The 19,741-nt window shown below is 40.6% G+C and overlaps 1 protein-coding gene across 1 annotated transcript; it reads left to right on the top strand.

Moving 5' to 3' along the window:
- Positions 1–136: 136 nt before the first annotated feature.
- LOC121141086 (hepatitis A virus cellular receptor 1 homolog) lies at positions 137–18,543 on the top strand. Its single transcript, XM_040747932.1, has 4 exons — positions 137–185; positions 5,540–5,878; positions 12,665–12,772; positions 18,443–18,543. Exons 1-4 carry the CDS (start codon positions 137–139, stop codon positions 18,541–18,543), a joined length of 597 nt encoding a protein of 198 aa, XP_040603866.1.
- The last annotated feature ends 1,198 nt before the right edge of the window (positions 18,544–19,741 follow it).

Raw genomic sequence — 19,741 nt, 5'->3', positions numbered from 1 at the left:
CAGTAGAACAGGCCCACATGATTCACACCATCAGGGATCAAAGTTAAGTTGCCTTCTGAGAATTAAGACACAAGATACCATGTGCTGAGTGCCACAGCCAATTAGAATATTTTCTTTGTGCTTCCAGGTCAACACCATGACGCATCCTCAAGTCTTCATTTCAGGCCTCATACTGCTCCTCCCAGGTAAGTGAGTGGAGGGGTGTTGCGGAGGTTGGATGTGACATAGAAAGAATACATTCCTTCATATTTGCTGATTATGAATTGTGTAAGAGAACAGAACCAGGGTAATATTGGAGCTCTGAAGAAATTCTTTACTTGTATGTTTCAAAATTGATGGCCAAAAAAAATGAGAACCACAAAAGTATGTGAGGAGTGAGTCCACGAGCATTCATGTGATAGATTGGAAGGGGTGAGTACATGTGCATGCATGTGGTCGACTAGTAAGGGATGGGTTTGTGTGCATGCATGTGGTCGACTAGTAAGGGGTGATTATGTATAGGAGCATAGGATGAAGTTATTTCCTATCACATGTTTCCATAATTTCATTATAATACCATGTATTATATTTGTGTTCCTGAAAAGGTATTAGGTAAAAAAAATCAAGTATTCTGTGTCCCAGTATGAAATATACACTCATTTTTATACAATAAGAACTGTACTTTGTCAGGTCATATCCCAAACTCACAGCTTAGGTGATTAGTTAGTGAATCTCACAGTTGGTTGTTGTGTGTTCTTGGTTGTTTGGCTGGCTGGCTGGCTGGCTGGCTGGCTGGCTGGCTGGCTGGCTGGCTGGCTGGCTGACTAGCTGTTTGGCTGGTTGTTTGGCTGGTTGGATGGTTGGTTTGTTCCTGTGCTGGGACCCATCCAGGGCCTGGCACTGTATCACTGAGCTCCATCCTCAGACCTCAGAGTTTCTTCAGAGGCCACTGTGAAGGCAATTGACAGCAGAGGTTTTCTTCCACCATCCAAAAAGTCACATATTTAAGTGTTTTAGTTTTAGAAATTGAGTTCAGCTCAGTACTTAACCGAGGGAGTCTGCCTCTTCTGCGATCAGCCACTGAATGAAGTTTCTGTTTCCCAGACTCTCTGGCCATGGGATTGTAGGCTGGCACTCCCCAGATCTATGTCTAAAATCCCTATATGAGAGAGTACGTGCCATGTTTCTCTTTTTGTGACTGGGTTACCTCACTCAGGATGGTTTCTTCTAGTGTCATCCATTTGCCTGCAAATCTCAGGATTCCATTGTTTTTTTTCTGCTGAATAGTACTCCATTGTGTAAATGTACCACATTTTCTCTATCCACTCTTCAGTTGAGGGACATCTAGGTTGCTTCCAAGTTCTGGCTATTACAAATAATGCTGCTATGAACATAGTGTAACAGACATCTTTGTTGTATGAATGGGCATCTTTTGGATATATGCCTATGAGAGGGGTATTGCTGGGTCTTGTGGTAGGTTTATTCCCATTTTTCTGAGGAATCTCCATACTGATTTCCAAAGTGGCTGAACCAGTTGGCTCTCCCACCAGCAATGGAGGAGTGTCCCCCTTTCACCACATCCTCTCCAGCATAAATTGTTATTGGTGTTTTTGATTTTAGCCATTCTGACAGGAGTGAGATGGTATCTCAGAGTTGTTTTGATTTGCATTTCTCGGATGGCTAAGGATGTTGAGCACTTTCTCAAGTGCCTCTCAGCCATTTTAGACTCCTTTTTGAAAATTCTCTATTTAGTTCTGCAGCCCACTTTTTAATTGGGTCCTTTGATGTTTTGGAGACTTGCTTCTTGAGTTCTTTGTAAATTTTGGAGATCAACCCTCTGTCAGATGTGGGATTAGTGAATATTTTTTCCCATTCTGTGGGCTGCCTTTTTGTCTTGCTGACTGTGTCCTTTGCCTTACAGAAGCTTCTCAGTTTCAGGAGGTCCCATTTATTAATTGTTGATCTCACTGTCTGTGCTAGTGCTGTTATGTTCAGGAAGCTGTCTCCTGTACCAATTTGTTCAAGGGTACCACCCACTTTCTCTTCTAAGAGGTTCAGTGTAGCTGGATTTATGTTGAGGTCTTTGATCCATTTGGACTTAAGTTTTGTGCATGGCGATAAACATGGATCGATCCGCATTCTTCTACATGCCAGTCTCCAATTATGCCAGCACCATTTGTTGAAGATGCTTTCTTTATTCCATTGTATATTTTTAGCTTCTTAGTCAAAGATCAGATGTTCGTACGTGTGTGGGTTAATACCCGGGTTTTCAATTTGATTCCATTGGTCTACCTGTTTATTTTTGTGCCAATACCAAGCTGTTTTCAGGACTATAGCTCTATAATAGAGCTTGAGGTCAGGGATGGTGATGCCTCTGGACATTGCCTTGTTGAACAGGGCTGTTTTGGCTATCCTGGGTCTTTTGTTTTTCCATGCAAAATTGATTATTGTTCTTTCAAGGTCTGTGAAGAATTGTGCTGGGATTTTAATGGGAATTGCATTGAACCTATAGATTGCTTTTGGCAGGATTGCCATTTTTACTACATTGATCCTACCTATCCAAGAGCATGGGAGATCTTTCCATTTTCTGAGGGCTTCTTTAATTTCTTTCTTTAAAGATTCAAAGTTCTTGCGATACAGGTCTTTTATTTGTTTGGTTAGCGTTGCCCCAAGGTATTTTATGTTGTTTGTGGCAATTGTAAAGGGTGATGTTTCTCTGATTTCTCTTTCAGCCTTTTTATCATCTGTATATAGTAGGGCTACTGATTTTCTTGAGTTGATCTTGTAGCCTGCCACTTTGCTGAAGGTGTTAATCAGCTGTAAGAGTTCCCTGGTAGAGTTCTTTGGGTCATTGATGTAAACTATCATATCATCTGCAAACAGTGAAAGTTTGACCTCTTCCTTCCCAATTTGTATCCCCTTGATCCCCCTTTGTTGTCGTATGGCAATGGCTAGAACTTTAAGTACCATGTTGAAAAGGTATGGAGAGAGTGAACAGCCTTGTTTTGTTCCTGATTTAAGAGGAATTGCGTTGAGTTTCTGTCCATTTAGTTTGATGTTGGCTGTTGGTTTACTGTATATAGCTTTTATTATGTTTAAGTATGTCCTTGTTATCCCAGATCTCTCCAAGACCTTTATAATGAAGGGGTGTTGGATTTTGTCAAAGGCTTTTTCAGCATCTAGTGAGATGATCATGTGATTTTTGTTTCTCAGCTTGTTTATATGGTGGATTACATTGATGGATTTTTGTATGTTGAACCATCCCTGCATCCCTAGGATGAAACCTACTTGATCATGGTGAATGATTGTTTTTTGATGTGTTCCTGGATCCGATTTGCCAGTATTTTATTGAGTATTTTTGCATCAATGTTCATGAGGGATATTGGTCTGAAGTACTCTTTCTTAGTTGTGTCTTTTTGTGGTTTGGGCATCAAGGTTATGGAAACCTCATAGAAAGAGTTTGGCAAAGACCCTTCTGCTTCTATTGTGTGGAATACTTTGAGAAGAATTGGTATAAGCTGTTCTTTGAATTTCTGGTAGAATTCTGCACTGAGGCCATCTGGACCTGGACTTTTTTTGATTGGGAGACTTTTGATGACTGCTTCTATTTCCATAGGGGTTATAGGTCTATTTAAATTGCTTATCTGTTCTTGATTTAGTTTTGGCAAGTGATAGCTATCCAGGAAGTCATCCATTTCCTTTAAATTTTCTAATTTTGTGGAGTACAGGTTTTCAAAGTATGACCTGATGATTCTCTGGATTTCCTCAGAGTCCGTTGTTATGTCCCCCTTTTCCTTTCTGATTTTGTTAATTTGCATGTTCACTCTCTGCTGTTTGGTAAGTTTGGACAAAGGTTTGTCTATCTCGTTGATTTTCTCAAAGAACCAACTCTTCGTTGCATTGATTCTTTGTATTGTTTTCCTCGTTTCTACTTTATTGATTTCAGCCCTCAATTTGATTATTTCCTGGCATCTACTCCTCCTGGGGGAGTTTGCTTCTTTGTGTTCTAGAGCTTTCAGCTGTGCTGTTAATTCTCTGGTATAACTGTTCTCCAATTTCTTCGTGTGGGCACTTAGTGCTATGAACTTCCCCCGTAGTACTGCTTTCAAAGTGTCCCATAGGTTTGGATATGTTGTGTCTTCATTCTCATTGAATTCGAGGAAGTCGTTAATTTCTTTTTTATTTCTTCTTTGACCCAGGGATGGTGCAGTTGAGCATTATTCAATTTCCATGAGTTTGTGGGTTTTCTGCAATTTGTGTTGTTGTTGAATTCTAATTTTAAAGCATGGTGGTCTGATAAGATGCATGGAGTTATTCCAATTTTTTTGTAGCTGCTGAGGTTTGATATGTTGCCAAGTATGTGATCGATTTTTGAGAAGGTTTCATGTGTTGGTGAGAAGAAGGTATGATCTTTTTCATGTGAATGAAATGTTCTATAGATGTCTATTAATCCCAGTTGGGTCATTACTTCTATTAGAGCCTTTGCTTCTTTGTTGAGTTTCTGTCTGGTATTCCTGTCTAGTGGTTAGAGTGGTGTGTTGAAATCTCCCACTATAACTGTGTGGGGCTTTAGATGTGATTTAAGTTCTAATAATGTTTCTTTTATGAATGTGGATGCCTTTGTATTTGGGGCATAGATGTTCAGGATAGACAGTTCATCTTGGTGGGTTTCACCTGTGATGAGTATGTAATGACCTCCTTCATCTCTTTTGATTGATTTTATTTTAAAGTCTAGTTTGTTAGATATTAGGATTGCTACCCCCTGCTTGTTTCTTGGGTCCATTTGATTGAAAAAAATTTTCCCAACCTTTAACTCTCAAGTAATGTCTGTCTTTGAGGGTGAGGTGTGTTTCTTGTATGCAGCAGAAGGAAGGGTTCTGTCTTCGAATCCATTCTGCTAGCCTGTGTCTTTTTATGGGTGAGTTAAGGCCATAATGTTGAGGGATATTAATGACCATTGATTGCTCATCCTCCTTCGATTTTCAGTGGTTGGTGGTGGTGGAATTATGTGTGGAATTTCACCCCTTTGTTCTTTTGGCTGTTGGTAGAGAGGGATTATCTAATGCCTAACTTTTAAAAATTAGATTAGAGCTTGTCTCAGTGCATGTTTGTAATTCCATCTCAAGTGCAAGCAAGCTCAGGCTATAGAGCAAGACCCTGAACAAAAACAAACCAACAGATCAGGCATGGTGGGGCTTTAGCCCTAACCCTCAGGAGGTAGACACAGGGGAATCTCTAAGAGTTTTAGGCTAGCTAGTTTATAAGTGCATTCTAAGCCTGCCAGAGCTATGCAGTGAGCTCTGACTCAAAATGTGAAATGAAAGAAAAACAAACTAGCAACAACAACAAAAATAAGAGAGAAAGAGAGAGAGAGGGAGAAGAAGAAGAAAAGAAGAAGACAAAGAAGAAATGCTAGAGTGCATGTCTCTAATGCTTCGTGCCCCATGTTTAATCCTTGGTTGACACAAAAAAGAAAAAACCGAAAAAACAAATGCAGACATAATAATGAAATTGTCTGAAACCAATGAGAACTTATTCTGTCTCCCCTTCTTTTCTACAGCTGCTATAGAATCCTTCCCAGAAGTGCATGGAGTGGTGGGTCACCCTGTGACACTGCCATGTACTTACCCTGTCTCTCATGGAATCTCACCCATGTGTTGGGGCCGAGGGGCATGTTTTTCTGATAAATGTAATAATGTTGTTATCCTAACCAATGGCTACTATGTCTACTATGAGAGGAGCAATCGTTACCACCTAACGGGAAAGATTCTTCAAGGAAATGTGTCTTTGACAATAGAGAAAGTTACTGAGCGTGACAGTGGTCTCTACTGCTGTCAACTGGAAATGAAGCGATGGAATGGTGTACAGAGACTGACCATCTCACTGAGAGTTCAGCCAGGTAAGCCAGCCTTGTTGCTTTGCTTATGTCTTGCAAGTGAACCGAGTCCTCTGCTAATAATTTGCTGTTTTCCTAGAACAAAGACATGGAGGTTTTTATAAACATTTTTGCTGTTAAACACTTGATTTTGTTTTTTGTTTTGAATTGTAATCTCATGTATCTTGATGCTTGTAGCTCTCTAGTTCTGAGAACACAAGTAAATTTCATCACATGCAGCCTTAAATTCCCCCTTTGAGGCACAGAATACCTTTTACATGTTTGGATGAAGCTCTAAGATCAACCTTACTTCAAGACTAAGAGCTAAGCTAGGACCCAGGTCCTAACTGTATTTGGGACAGTCTTGTTGGTCCATGAAACCGCATCCACTGTTAATCCTGAAACACAGTGGGAGCTTTAGTTAAGCTGAAGTGACCTGAATGAAAGAGTATCCCTGTCTCTGAATTAATGTCTTGCAACATTAAGTCACCTGTCCTCAACACTATAGAAGCACTACAGTTGTAACCCGAAAAGCTGATGAGCTGGGTTCCACAGGGTCAGCTGACCTTGCTGAGCACAGGCACATGCATAGTGGAGAGTTCTACTCTATGTCTGCCCTGCCTTGGGCTTTTAAAATAGTACTCACATCACGTCATAAAATTATCCTTTGACATACAAAAATGACTAAGTGTAAAGTGTTTCTCTTCTAAAACTTTCCAGTGGTTTCCAGTGAGACCTTTCTAGTGAGAAGTTCATGAAAGTTCCTGTTCTTAAATCTTTATAATTTCCTTGGTGATGTGGACATCCTGATTTTCTTTTAGCTTTTAATTAAAGGCTGAGTCATGAGAGTATACCGTTTTCAGATGATAGGTCCTAATTCCCTTTACTAAGGGATTACACTGACAATAGAAGCCAATGGTAACCTATCTGTATTCTTTTTAAATTCGTACAACTATTTTGTAATTACTCAGTCCTATAATTTGCTATTTATTTTTATTTCTTTTATGTATTTGTTTATTGTTGATACAGGATCACAGTGTGTAGTATGACTGGTCTGGGTGTCCATATGTAGATCAGATTGGCCTCAAACATACATATCCAACTGTCCCTGTTTTCTGAGTGATGGGATTAAAGGCCTGTGTCACCATGTCTAGTTACATGAAATTATTAATAGTAGGCTTTAATCAAGCTTAGAAATTCTTTCATAGGTCACTGTTTAAAAGTCCTCTGGCTGGCTGGTCATGGGTCCACAAGTGACACTCTGCCTTGTCCTTAACAGCCAAGTCTACATTTTCTCCTGGTTTAAACACACAGAGTTTCCTCTCCAGTGGTCCTAGGCCCCTCATCAGCTCTTTGGACTTTCCCATCTACCTGGGAGAATAAAGTCCCAGAGCAAGATAAGCACAGCTCCTGAGCTATTGATTCTTTCCTGGTTTTGTCATCATAGTGATCTTCTGACTAGACTGTTCCCATGCTTGCTTTTCTCTCCCCTCAGAGATTTCTACTCTCCAGGGAGGGTTTGTATTGTGCTCAAGCCCCTGCCCACACAGTAGTCTGGTTCTTCAAACCATAGCCAGGGCCATCTCTGGTTATGTGGCAGACCCACTCACTGGTGCGAATAGTTCTACTGAAGCACAGCCACAGGACTGACTGCTATGTCGTTAGCTGTGGCTTTCAAACTAGTTGAGGTGTGTGCTTGCTGCTGAACACATGTTTTCAAGTTTCCAAGCTGAAAACATTCACTATTTGGTCTTTACAAAGAATAGGGCTTGGCAGTCTTGAGATGGCTCAGCTGGTAAGAGTACTTGTTGTCAAGCCTGGTGACCTGAGTTCAATTCCTGGGACCCACATGGTAGAAGGAGAGAAACAACTCTCTCAAGCTGTCCTCTGACCTCTACATATGGGCCACAGCACACACACACACACACACACACACACACACACACACACACACAAAGGGAGGCTTCATTCTCCACTTCCCTGCATATTATAGGTACATACATCCCTTTTCCTTCAAGACAAACACTATCTATATTCCAAATTATATTTTATCCCTTAAGGGAAAACCAAACCAAACCAATTATTCTCAGTTTCCAAGGTTTTGTTTTGTAGTTAGCCAGGTTAGGATTGAAGGAAGCTGCTTATGAGGAAAACTGTCAGCTGACAAAAACACTGTGTTCCTGCTGTAGTCCTTCACTCATTATTTCTTTCTGGCCACTGTTTCCCCTTAATTCCAGAATTGGGTTTCTGCACAGTCTCAGACAATCAGTAGCTGCTGGGATTCTTACAGCCCTCCTGACTCCCCTGATTTGTGAATTACTGATCAAGCAAGCCTAATATGAGAATCCAAAGTCTGAGTGTAAGGAAAATGTGGCAGAGAAGCATATTCCATCTCAAAACTGGCTGAGACTGCTTTATTGGAACAGCCAGTGAGGAGCCCTGTGGAATGATACTTGAGTGTGTTTAAAGGGGCAAGGAACACACACACACACACACATACACACACACACACACAATAATACACATTCTCTCTCTTTGTGTGTGTGTGTGTGTGTGTGTGTGTGTGTGTGTTTGACTCAATGTCCTCCAGAGTTGCCTTTGTGAGGTACTCCTATACTCACGTGATCCACCTTTTGGCTGCCATTCCATGACACTGATCCATTAAAATGGACCTTTGATGAAATTCACAGAGATAGCAGATATTAGATAATGGTGACCTCTAGATTTTGAAAGGGAAATCCTTAGTGTGGACTGTCTCCAGGCAGACAAAGTAAATGAAAATAGAAACCTCAAGACAGAGTAGACAGTGGCAGCAGCATGCTACTCTTCTGGGATGTGAGAAGAGAAGACAAGAAAGAGTTTGGGTTCCCTTTCTAAAATGTGATATCAGAGAGCTCTCCAGATTGAATCAGTCATTGGAGCATCATTGTTCCTAGGATTATTGAGACCAGTGGCTTTTAGTCTTGTATCAGAAGAATTTGGACCAAGTTCTTACTGTACCCATGCCAGCCTTCAGTTAGTAAACATTTGCAGAAACAAAGACTAAAAGGAATTTGGTTTGTCTCATGGCCCATCACGCTGATAGATGCCTTCTAATACATGCTGTCTTGTTTAAGTACGTAAAGGCCGTTTTTTTTTTCTTGGTTGCTGTTGCTAGACTGAGAAAATAATAATTCTACTTGGAAGACATACAGATTCCATTTAAGCTCTTAGATACTAGTTTGTACACCTTTGCACAAGTTATTGAATGGTCCTCACTAGAAAAAGGCGATGATATTATCTGTGAAACAAATTTCACAATATCCATCCCCCTCCTCACTGCTCCTTCCATGACACAACAAAAATGATATTACCAAAACTGGTATTCTCCAGCATAGTGTTGAGTTTTATGCACACATGTCTGTTTAGCAGACAACCTCAATTATGAAGGTCGCTTTGCTAATGGACATGGTCAACTTTGGGTTCAAATTTTGCCTGACTCACCATCATGCTTCCTTACTGAATCACTTACTTTTATTTCTAGAAGGTCTTACTTATGTCAGGTCTTAAGTCACAAACAAAGCCTAGACTGTAGATGACACCTAAACCTACTAATTGTCTTTTGTTCCTTGGAAATGCTCCCAGAATAAGTAAATTATAAGAAGAAAGATGTGAAAATTTAGAAGGGCTATGGGTCATTTATGTTATTTATGGTGGGCAGTGTTAGGGTTAGCAATAGTTAGGGATGTCCATTTATTGGAATGGTACTGGGCATATGGGTTACCAGCAGATATTTTCCTCATTTGTTAAATTTGGAAAGAAATATTAAATCATTTGTCTTCTGTTTATTTTCTGTAAGAGGCAGTTAAGGAACTTACCATGATATAAAGTGCTTATGTATTGCAGATACATCAGAAATAGAAATCAGTACCTGAGACATAGGCAAATAGAAATAATAAAAGAATATAATCTCTGTTAGAAAATAAGTATCTCAGAAACAGTCTGATATGTAAAAGGAGTTCAGTGACTCTCCTGCTATGTGAAATTTGAATCCTTACATAAGAGACACATTGGCTTGTCGGTGATATTACAGATGAATTTTAAAGTAACTCTGATCCAAGTTGAGGTGCTGTTTACACATTAGGTGAGAATACACACTGGCTAATTTTCATGTCATGGTAGTTCCATGCTGAGTAGACTCATCCTGACATTTGGATGTGTGTGTGTACTGACTATCCTCAGCTCTTGAGGAAGTATAAGTCATTGGCACCTTAAACTGTTCCACAATTAACTTCTCTGGCTCCCCTAAATTTGTAGATAAACCTGGGCATATAAATGGGAGTTTTTTCCTCATATAAACAGCAAGAAGAGTTCATTTCCATGAGAACAGAACAGAAAGGGTAAGATGCAAAACTTCCTAAGGAAATTTAGTAAAATGTTAAGCAGTTAGTGTCATGTTCTGAGTGCCCATGGTATTTGACAAGGCTGTTTTATATTCAAGCCATTATTGAAGGTGCATAAATATAATTAGGGTCTGTAGTGAAAATCTAATTTTTCCTTTATGCTGAGCAGATTGAAATGACACTGTGACAGTATCTGCAGATCACCCTGGATCCTCCCGCATCAATAGTCAGATTCACTTGTCTATCTTCCTGGAAGCATGTTGCCTTTCAAGACTTTGTCCAAAAACTTAGGTCTCAGCCCTTTGGCTCAAACAAAAGGAGAAGGAAAGAAAAAGAGCCAGCCATAGCGGTGTATCCCTTAATCTTAGGATTCAGGAAGCTGAGACAAAAGGTCACAAGTTTGAGGCTCCCAGAACAAACTGCACTACATAGTTAGACATTGTACAAAAATAAAAAGATATTTGTAAGTACATAATAATAAAAAAATTAAAAGAACAAAATAAGTTAGCCCTTTAAGAGGATGTTTGCTTCTAAGATGCCTAATAAATGATATTTTAGAGATGCCTAATAAATGGTATTTTACAAATCAGTGAAGGTAGGAAAAAAGGGAGAGAGAGGAGAAAGGGAGGGCGTGACAGAGGATGAGGAAGGAGGGAGACTGGGACAGGGAAAAGTGGAATGGGGAGATACAGAGATTTCTGATTCTTTCTATGATCAAAAATCTCAGGAGAAAAAAGAATGAGCTAATTCATGGCAAGAAATTCATTCCATGGAAGACCTCACTTATCATTAGAGACATGAAGTCTGGAATCAACAGAACAGAGTCGAGGCCACAAGAAATCTAACTGCAATGGAATATAAAGAGTGTTCCGATAAAGACGGCCACACTGGTTAGAATGCCACTCAGCATCCTATGTAGAGCCTCAGTACTCTGATAAAGATTGCCACGCTAGTTCCACACACTGAGCATTCTATATAAAGCCTGTGGTGATATTTTCCTTACAAATACCTCCCTATAAGGTAATAAGGTCTTAGACAGGTTTGATTCTGCAGAATCCTTCTAGACTTGTTTTACAGTGAACTCTAGTTTAAGGAATGCTTGCCTGAGTTCTGTCTCTACAAATACAATTAGATTTCTTTTTTTTTCTTGGCTGTTGGAAGAAATAGCCTTTACTTCAGTATGTGTAAGGAACACAGAAGAAAGAAGAAACGAAGTTCAAAGTCAGAGAAGAACCCAGATAGGAGGTTGTAAGGAAAACGTGGCTGTGGAAAGGGCAACTCTGGACTGGGTGCAGCATAGCCCTTTTTAGCATGTGCAAGGACTATGGCTTTTGAGTTTGGTCTCTAGCAGAACACCTTCCAACAAAAACAAAGCAAAACACCCAGAAGGTGTAGACATGAGGAGCAGAAGTTCATCATTTTGGCTGCCTAGTGAGTGCCAGATCAGCCTAAGGTATATGAGACCCTGTCTCAAAACCAACACAAATTACTTTATATCCCCACGGTGTTTGTCAAGAATACCTGAGAATCTCTTTCCTGAGAATCCACTAAACACACTGTTTAAGGATGTAGAGTCAGGGCTTACAGAGCTTAACTAACTTGTACTTGGTCTCCCTGACTAAGCAGATCCTCCCTTTCCTTGCAGTTAAACCATCCATGGGCTCTGGTGAGGGTTAGTAGATTAATACTAAACTATTAAAGGGGCCTCACCTGTTGCCCAGCCTATGTCCTGCTTTTTCCAGTATGTGCTGATCCCTAATCACCTGAGTCTGGACACTAGGAGAGATTCCTCATTTCTTTCTGATCATGGGGTGTTAATCATGCTGCATCCAGGAGCAGTTTCCTCTGAATGGTTTATAAAAATGTAGATCTTGCCGGGCATGGGGACCCATAGTTTTAAAGCCAATCAGCCATCGTGGAGCAGAGTCTGGTTCATCTCTGTGAGTTCAAGGGCATCCTGAGTCTACATAGTGAGAACTGAGACAATCTCTTAAAAAATGTAGCATCTACAATTGCCTTTTACAAGATAAGTAGGGTCTGTGATGAAAGACCAGACCAAGTAGCTATGCCCATTGGAGTAATATCAGAGCATGTCAACTTAGAGAAGAGCCATTGTTCTTCTCAGTAGAGATATACTCTACTGACTGTTAACACAGATATAAACACAAAAATGATGTATTCCTTAGAATTTTGACAGAGATATACATCCATGTAATCACTCTGAGCAAAAAAAGAACACATTTCCATGGTCCTTGAGTATACTTTATGGCCTCAAGTTCCACTGTGCATGACTATCTCTGATTATTTAGTCTTACTGAGTATTCTAGATTAGCTTCAGGCCAATAAAGGTAAAGTCTATGTTAAGGTCTAGGATGTGTTTTCTGTTCCTCTCATTCAATGCCTCTTCAGTTTACTGCTATTTCCCTAGGAAATGATCCAACACTGAATCCAAAAACGATCATGAAAAAAGGCTTCTATATTGGAATCTCCATTACCTTGATGCTTCTACTTCTTGTGAGCATAATGGTTACTACAAGTAAGTAATTTTAAGACAGATCCCAATGGTTATAATAAATGACCACAGAACCCAAAGAATGTTTTCTCTTTAAAACTTTTTTATTTATTTTACATACCAACCACAGTTATCTTCCCCCTTCCCCTACATCCCCCCCCAACCCATCCTCTATCCACTCCTCAGAAAAGGTGACACCTCCCATAGAGAGTCAACAAAGCCTGGCACATTAGGTGATGAAGGGCCAAGCCCCTCCCCCTGCATCAAGGTTGAGCAAGGCATCCCACCATAGGAAATGGGCTCCAAAAAGCCAGTTCATGCACCAGGGACAGAGTCTAGTCCTACTGCCAGGACTGCACAAACAGACCAGGCTACACAACTGTCACCCACATGCAAAGGGCCTAGTTCAGTCCCATGCAGGTTCCCCAGCTCTTGGTCTAGAGTCCTAGAGCTCCCACTAGCTAGGGTCTGCTGTCTCTGTGGGTTTTCCCATCATGCTCAACCCAGAGAATTTTTGCAAAGCAAAAAGTTTTACTTGTACAGAAGCGTGCAAAGCCACTTTAATCCACAGTGGGGTCTCAACGGGCCTTTATGTGTAAATCACTGGGTCCTATGCCTCTCTTTCTGAGTGCTCAGAGCTTGGCCTCACTTTCTATGAGACCAGCCATGTAAAGCAGTGCAGTGACTAGAGAGAATGGCGTCTGAGGATAGAATTTGACCCTAGGGAAACGCTTACTCCACAGCTATTCTTGTCTTGTGGTGTCTTCCCACGTTTCTTTCAAGATGACACTTCCTCTAACTTATTTAGCTTCTTGGTAGAAGACAGTACATTTCATTTATATTTCCCAGACCAAGGAACCAGAGCAAGGATTCTTAGCCATTCCTTCTGCTATGGGGTCTATATTTCACATGATTTCTCTGTGTTCCTCAATCCATCATACATATTGTAGTTCCTTCTGGATCCCAGGGATGTGTTAGGACCTAATAAGCACCGAAATTATTTCTAACATCTGTGAAATGTTCTGGGACCTTGGTTTTTTTTTTGTCACTGTGTGTATCTGCAAAAGCAGTGAGTGCTCTTAACCACTGAAGCCAAGTCTCTAGCTCCAGCCATATTTTATATTACTTCTTTTTTTTATTATAATGTAGAAGTATCATTTCCCCTCCCCCTTTCTCCCTCCAAGCTCACCCACATACCACTGTGTGATCTTGCAAATTCATGATCTCTTTTCATATAAATTATTACATGCGTGCATATATATGTGTATGCATATATATTCCTAAATATAGCTTCCCCAGTCTAGCTATTGTTCTTTGCATGCATGTTTTCTTTGTTTCAAGACATGGAATATGAGATCATTATTGACCTGTTTCAGAATATGCCTGAACATCAAGCTTCAGGATGTTTCCCTCTAATTATTTGGATCGTACTTGTTCAAAATAATTATTTAAGCTGGCTCTGGTGGTATGCACCTGCAGTTCCAAGACTTGGACTGCTGAGGCAGAAGAATCATAGCTCATGGACTTTAAGAGGGAAATAGAAATTGCATAAAATACTACAAATATGTTCCCTTTCTTAGCCCAAAGTTGTTTATTCTCCCCCGGGGGAGGGTGGTTACTGGGAGTATTTGGGGAGGAATTGGGAATAGGTGGGGAACAAGTGGAGCACACCTCCTGAAGTACACCAGGGAGGGGGTGAAAGCCAACCTAGTGTCCCTTCAGTGAATGTTTTTAAAGAGTCCTTGATGGAAGAGATCGTTAATAGGACCTTGTGTCACAGGTCACCTTGGAGAGCCTACGTTTAGCTTGTTCTCCATCAGCCAAATTAAAAACCTAGACTTCCTTATTTCTTTCAGTGAAAGACAGTTTACCAATGCCATTCTAGCATGTTAGGGATGCTTGTGCGGGTGAGTGCACCAAACCATGAATGAAGAGAAGAAACTTCCTGTGGGGTGTAGGAAGGAGCCTCCTGGTTACCAGGGACTGGTTCAGCTAAAACCAGAAACAATATCCTTGATTAGAAGATAAAAAGCACCATGAGTGTTTTTGAGGACATGTTCAATTTTATTTTCAACTACCCCTGCCTCCTCTCACCCATATTTAGAGTGCATCCTCCTGAAAAAGAAGCCAGGATCTCTAAGGTAAGCGGACATGTCTGTGTCAATTGCTCTCGAACTTGCAGAGTTTTGTTGTTATTGTTGTTCCTTTCCTTCTCCTCCTCACATTTATCCTCCTCTTCTCGCTGTCCCAACTTTCCCCCTCTTCCTCTCCTCCCTCTCTGCTCCCATCTCCCTCCTCCTCTTCTCCCTCGCCTCCTCCTTCATTTTCTAGGCAGACAGCTCTTGCCTGGTTTCCATTGCTCACCTTGATTCTAAAATTACCTTCCTGAGCCCCTCTCTTGTTACTATACCTCCCAGGGAGGTGTCAGCATTCTGATTCCCCTACCTTTGTGTCTGAACTGGTACTGAAGGAGCCTCTCAGCACTGATAGCTTTTCTCAAGCACTGAGTGGCAGATTTTGCTCTTTGGAGTTCAATTGAATAAGTTACTTTGATTTCCCTTTTCCATTTATTTAATGATTCCTTCATTGGGTGCCTATTGTATTATAAACTTGTGAATGGGGTAGAGACCTCCCTCAGTGTTTATGCTCTTGCACAGGACCCAATCTTGGCTCCTAAGAGCAATGTCGTAGGGCTCACAATTGCCTGAATTTCCAGCTCCTGGGTGGGGTGGGGGGGGTTAACATCTGCATTCATATGTACATATGCACATACACATAATTTAAAATAAAACTTAAAAAGACAACTAGGCTGAGCAGTGGTGCCACATGCCTTTAATCCCAGCACTTGGGAGGCAGAAGCAGGCGGAGCTCTGTGAGTTTGAGACCAGCCTGGTCTACAAGAGCTAGTTCCAGGACAGCTTCCAAAAGCCACAGAGAAACCCTGTCTCAGAAAAAAAAAGACAACTTGTGGGCACACATGTTATTCATATACATACATTCAAGCAAAAACATACGCATAAATACGTAATCAATATTTTTTCTAAAAACTGATGAAAAATCAGAAAATATATAAACTATTAGGTCATTTTAGGAGAGCTTCCAGGCAAGAAGCGTGGGGATGATAAGGTCACCTGTTTGGTGGGTTGTGTGAGTGAGACCCAGGGAAGCAGAAGATTTGAAAGATGGTAATTCTTGCAGCATTAAGGAGTGCAAAGGAACCCCGGCAAGGCATCATACTGAGTCCTCATCACTCACTTCTACTAGAGTCTGTCTGCTTTGTAGGCTATTTAATTTACTGTGTCTGTAAAGTTTTTTCAGTCTCTCCCCCCTACAAGCCATGTAATTATCTTCACTGATATACAGTCATCTATTCTGTTTCATTTTGTTCAAGACTGACTCTATATAGGAGTTTTTTTTTCAATCAAATTTCACAGTCATCTGGTTACTGTCCACTGCACCTAGTTCTCTTTTGTGGCCTGTTTCTACAAAGACTTCTCTGGGTTAATCACATGAGCCAATCCACAGCCAATGTATCTAGCTGTTATTGTTTCTGAACAATCCTTCACAATATGACTACATTACATACCAAGTAATGTTATTCTAAGCATTCTACATTTGGAAAACGGGTTCAGAAAGAAAGATATCCCAGGTCATACTATGTAGAACATACTATGTAGAGACCTCACTCTTAGAACATCACTTTTAGGCCTCAGTATTTAGAATTATTTTCATTAACTTCTGAAATGGAAAGGAAATACTCCTGATAGATGAAAAACACAGCATTTATCTAACCATTGCTTTCCATTTCTGACTTTGTATCTTTTTTCAAAAGTTTTATTAATTCTCATTTTTTATTGTATGTACATGTGTGTGTTCCTATGAGAAGGATAAAGAGAAAGAGAGACAAGGAACAAGGGAAACAGAAAATGTTTGAGTCTGTTGTATACACATATGTGTACACAGAGGTAGAGAAGGGTGTTGGATGCACTCTGCTGTCTCTCTCTACCCTTGGCCATGGAGGCAGGGCCCCTTCCTGACTGGATATCATCTGTTTCCAGTGAGGCTGTCAGCCAGAGAGCCCTGATGATGTTCCTATCTCCATTCTGGGGTTATAGACATGTGAGGGTGCTTGGCTTGCTGCATGGTTGCTGGGCCTGAACTCTGGCATTCCTGTTTTACAATGAACATACTGATCCCTAAGTCATGTCTCCAGCCCCAACTCTTGGATTTGTTTCATTATTATCATTATTATTATTTGGTTAAAAATAAAAACACTGAAGAAAATGTAACATATAAAAAGAAAAACAAGCTGTTTGAGGCCAGCCTAGACTTCTAGCAAAAACAGTAAAAACAAAAACAACAAAACTAAGCTGGCAAGTAAACCCAGTCCACTACTTGATAAATGCCAGGCAAGTTTTGTTCATGTTCTTTGTAGTTCTCAGGGAAGGTATGTTCATTTTCGTTCTACATGTCAGTAGTAGAGATGGCCACTGTGTGCAAATGACAAAATTCTACTGTGTTGAGACGAGTTAAAGTTAGTCTGTTTTCTGCTCTGATTTGTTCCTCCAAGAGTTCTAGAAGCTCAAATATCAGTCCACTGTGACTCCCCTGATTAACATGGGCAAAGAATGAACTCTCCAAGTGAAGCTCCTCCCACAGCTGATGGCACGGCCAGTGCACAGATACCAACAGGGCTCTCCCAAAATTAGTTACTTGGCCTCAGATACTCAACATTTTTATGCTTGTGTCATATGTATGTCATACATGTATGTAATCTTTGGGACTGTGTCATGGACCACCAACTTTTGTGAAAAGGTGCTGCATTTTTTACATAGTTTTGTATTCTAGGCTTAATGTTAGAGAAGGTAGAAACTATGCAAATTTCAAAACCCTGGCCTTTTAAATAAGAATCTATTTATTATTGGAGAGAGAGAGAGAGAGAGAGAGAGTGTGTGTGTGTGCGTGTGTGTGTGTGTGTGTGTGTGTGTGTTCCAAGGCACCTGTGGAAGTTGGAGGAAAACTCTGTGGAACTGACTCTTTCCTTCTAACTTTATATGGGTTCCAGGGATCTCACACATGTCACCAGGCTCTCCTAATGCATTCTAGAGGGTCACAGTGCAAAGCTGTAAATAAAGCAGTCATCCTGTTCCTAGCCTAGTTCCCGAGTGCACATCTGGATTAGGTAACTCAGTTCAATGGCAGGTATCTGTCTCTTTGGATCTTCTACTATATGTTCTGTCACGTGCATATCCTGGTGGATGACAATATGAACTGACATTTTTTAAAACAATTCCCGTTTGGTCTGATGCCTATTAAACATGCTTTCCTATGACTTAATACTAGGGCCCTGTGTGGCACTGTTCATTGTTATAGTTTTTGTGGATGGGACTCCTTGAATTCTGAGTATATACCATAAATGAAAGCTCTGCTCAGACCTGAAAGGTGATCTCATGTTGTCTTTTAACACCCCCCCTTCTGCAGCTTGGTAACATTCTATGTCTCTAGGACCAGAACTTTACAAAATACAGAGAATGTGCGACCACGAGCCCAAGAGAACATCTACATTATTGAAGATAATCTTCCTGTCTTCCATTAAGTTGCAGTAGAAAATGACAAGATATCACCAAGCTGATCACACTTTTAAGCTCCAGGACTATTTTCTGTGTTTGTTCATCGGGTATTCCTGCTCCTCAGCAATGGTGGAAAAGATGATCTGCCAGCTGTCTGTCCTCACACTCACTGTTAAAATGATGTCCAGTCTCTCCACTCATTGCCGAATATTTCCTCAAACATGAACATTTAACATTTGGGGTTTCCTGTAGGCCCCATAATTCTTTTGTCTCTAAAAGAAAAATCTTTGGTAATGCAGGAAATGGACTTCTGTCTTGGTGACTAAGACCATCCAGCAGAGAGGACTAGGATTTAAGTCAGAAATAAAACAAAAACAAAAGTGGGGAGGGTGAGATTTAATTTAGAAGCACTTCATGATGATGTCTTGTCTATTTATCATAACTCAAAATGTCACCTACCCTTACCATCTCCAAGGGACTCTAGTCATGAGAGTTACAGGTTTTAATTTCCTTTATAGATGAACAGAAGTGAGTTTAATATCACCCACCATGAGAGGTGTGTAGACTTTCTCATGGATCTTGAAATACGGTGTGTTGTATGTGGCTAATTTTAGGATAATAATGGATGTTTCATGTCAGGAGAGGTTTCCATGGTGAGTACGGCCCAGGCAGACATCAGGAGAAGAAAATAATAGACCAAGGGATTGAGGGTATTAGTGCTATTTCCACCACAGTCTGACTTGGTACTCACCCAATGGGCTCTGAATTAGGTGCTAGTATGAGACAACGCAGAAATGAAGGGAGCAGGACACAGGCTCTGCCTGAGAGAAGTCCTAGTCCAGGTGTGACAGAGTTTGGGACTGTCACTGGTTCATTTGGAGTTCTAAATGTATAACTGTCTCCAGATCATATTTACATTTAAATTTATTTCTGAATTAGGTGCTAGAATGAGAGACAACGCAGAAATGAAGGGAGCAGGACACAGGCTCTGCCTGAGAGAAGTCCTATTCCAGGTGTGACAGAGTTTGGGACTGTCACTGGTTCATTTGGAGTTCTAAATGTATAACTGTCTCCAGATCATATTTACACTTAAATTTATTTCAAAAAGACAAAGTATTTTTCACAGTGGATCAATTTGTCACAATCAATGAAATACTTGGTTTTGTCGAGAGTTAACAAAGGCTGTTGTGTTGGTATCTTCCATTGCCAGTTTGGTTGTTGAGAAGAGCAGAGTTTGCAAGAGGGTAATAATTTCTATTTCAGTTTTAGTAATCCTTGATGCTCAAACCATAGGGGAGAGGATACTGGATCTCAGTCCACATTCCACCGCTGTTCTACAGAGTTCTAGGGAATAAGTATGTGTCTGATTGGGGGCTTCTTGGAGAAGGACAGAGCATTGAAGGGTTGCTGAGTGGGGTTTCCT

Source organism: Mesocricetus auratus, unplaced genomic scaffold (assembly GCF_017639785.1).
Source record: "Mesocricetus auratus isolate SY011 unplaced genomic scaffold, BCM_Maur_2.0 Super-Scaffold_100007, whole genome shotgun sequence".
NCBI classification, from domain to species: Eukaryota; Metazoa; Chordata; class Mammalia; order Rodentia; family Cricetidae; genus Mesocricetus; species Mesocricetus auratus.
Note: the sequence above shows the minus strand (reverse complement) of the source record. Positions and strands in the feature narration are given on the sequence as shown.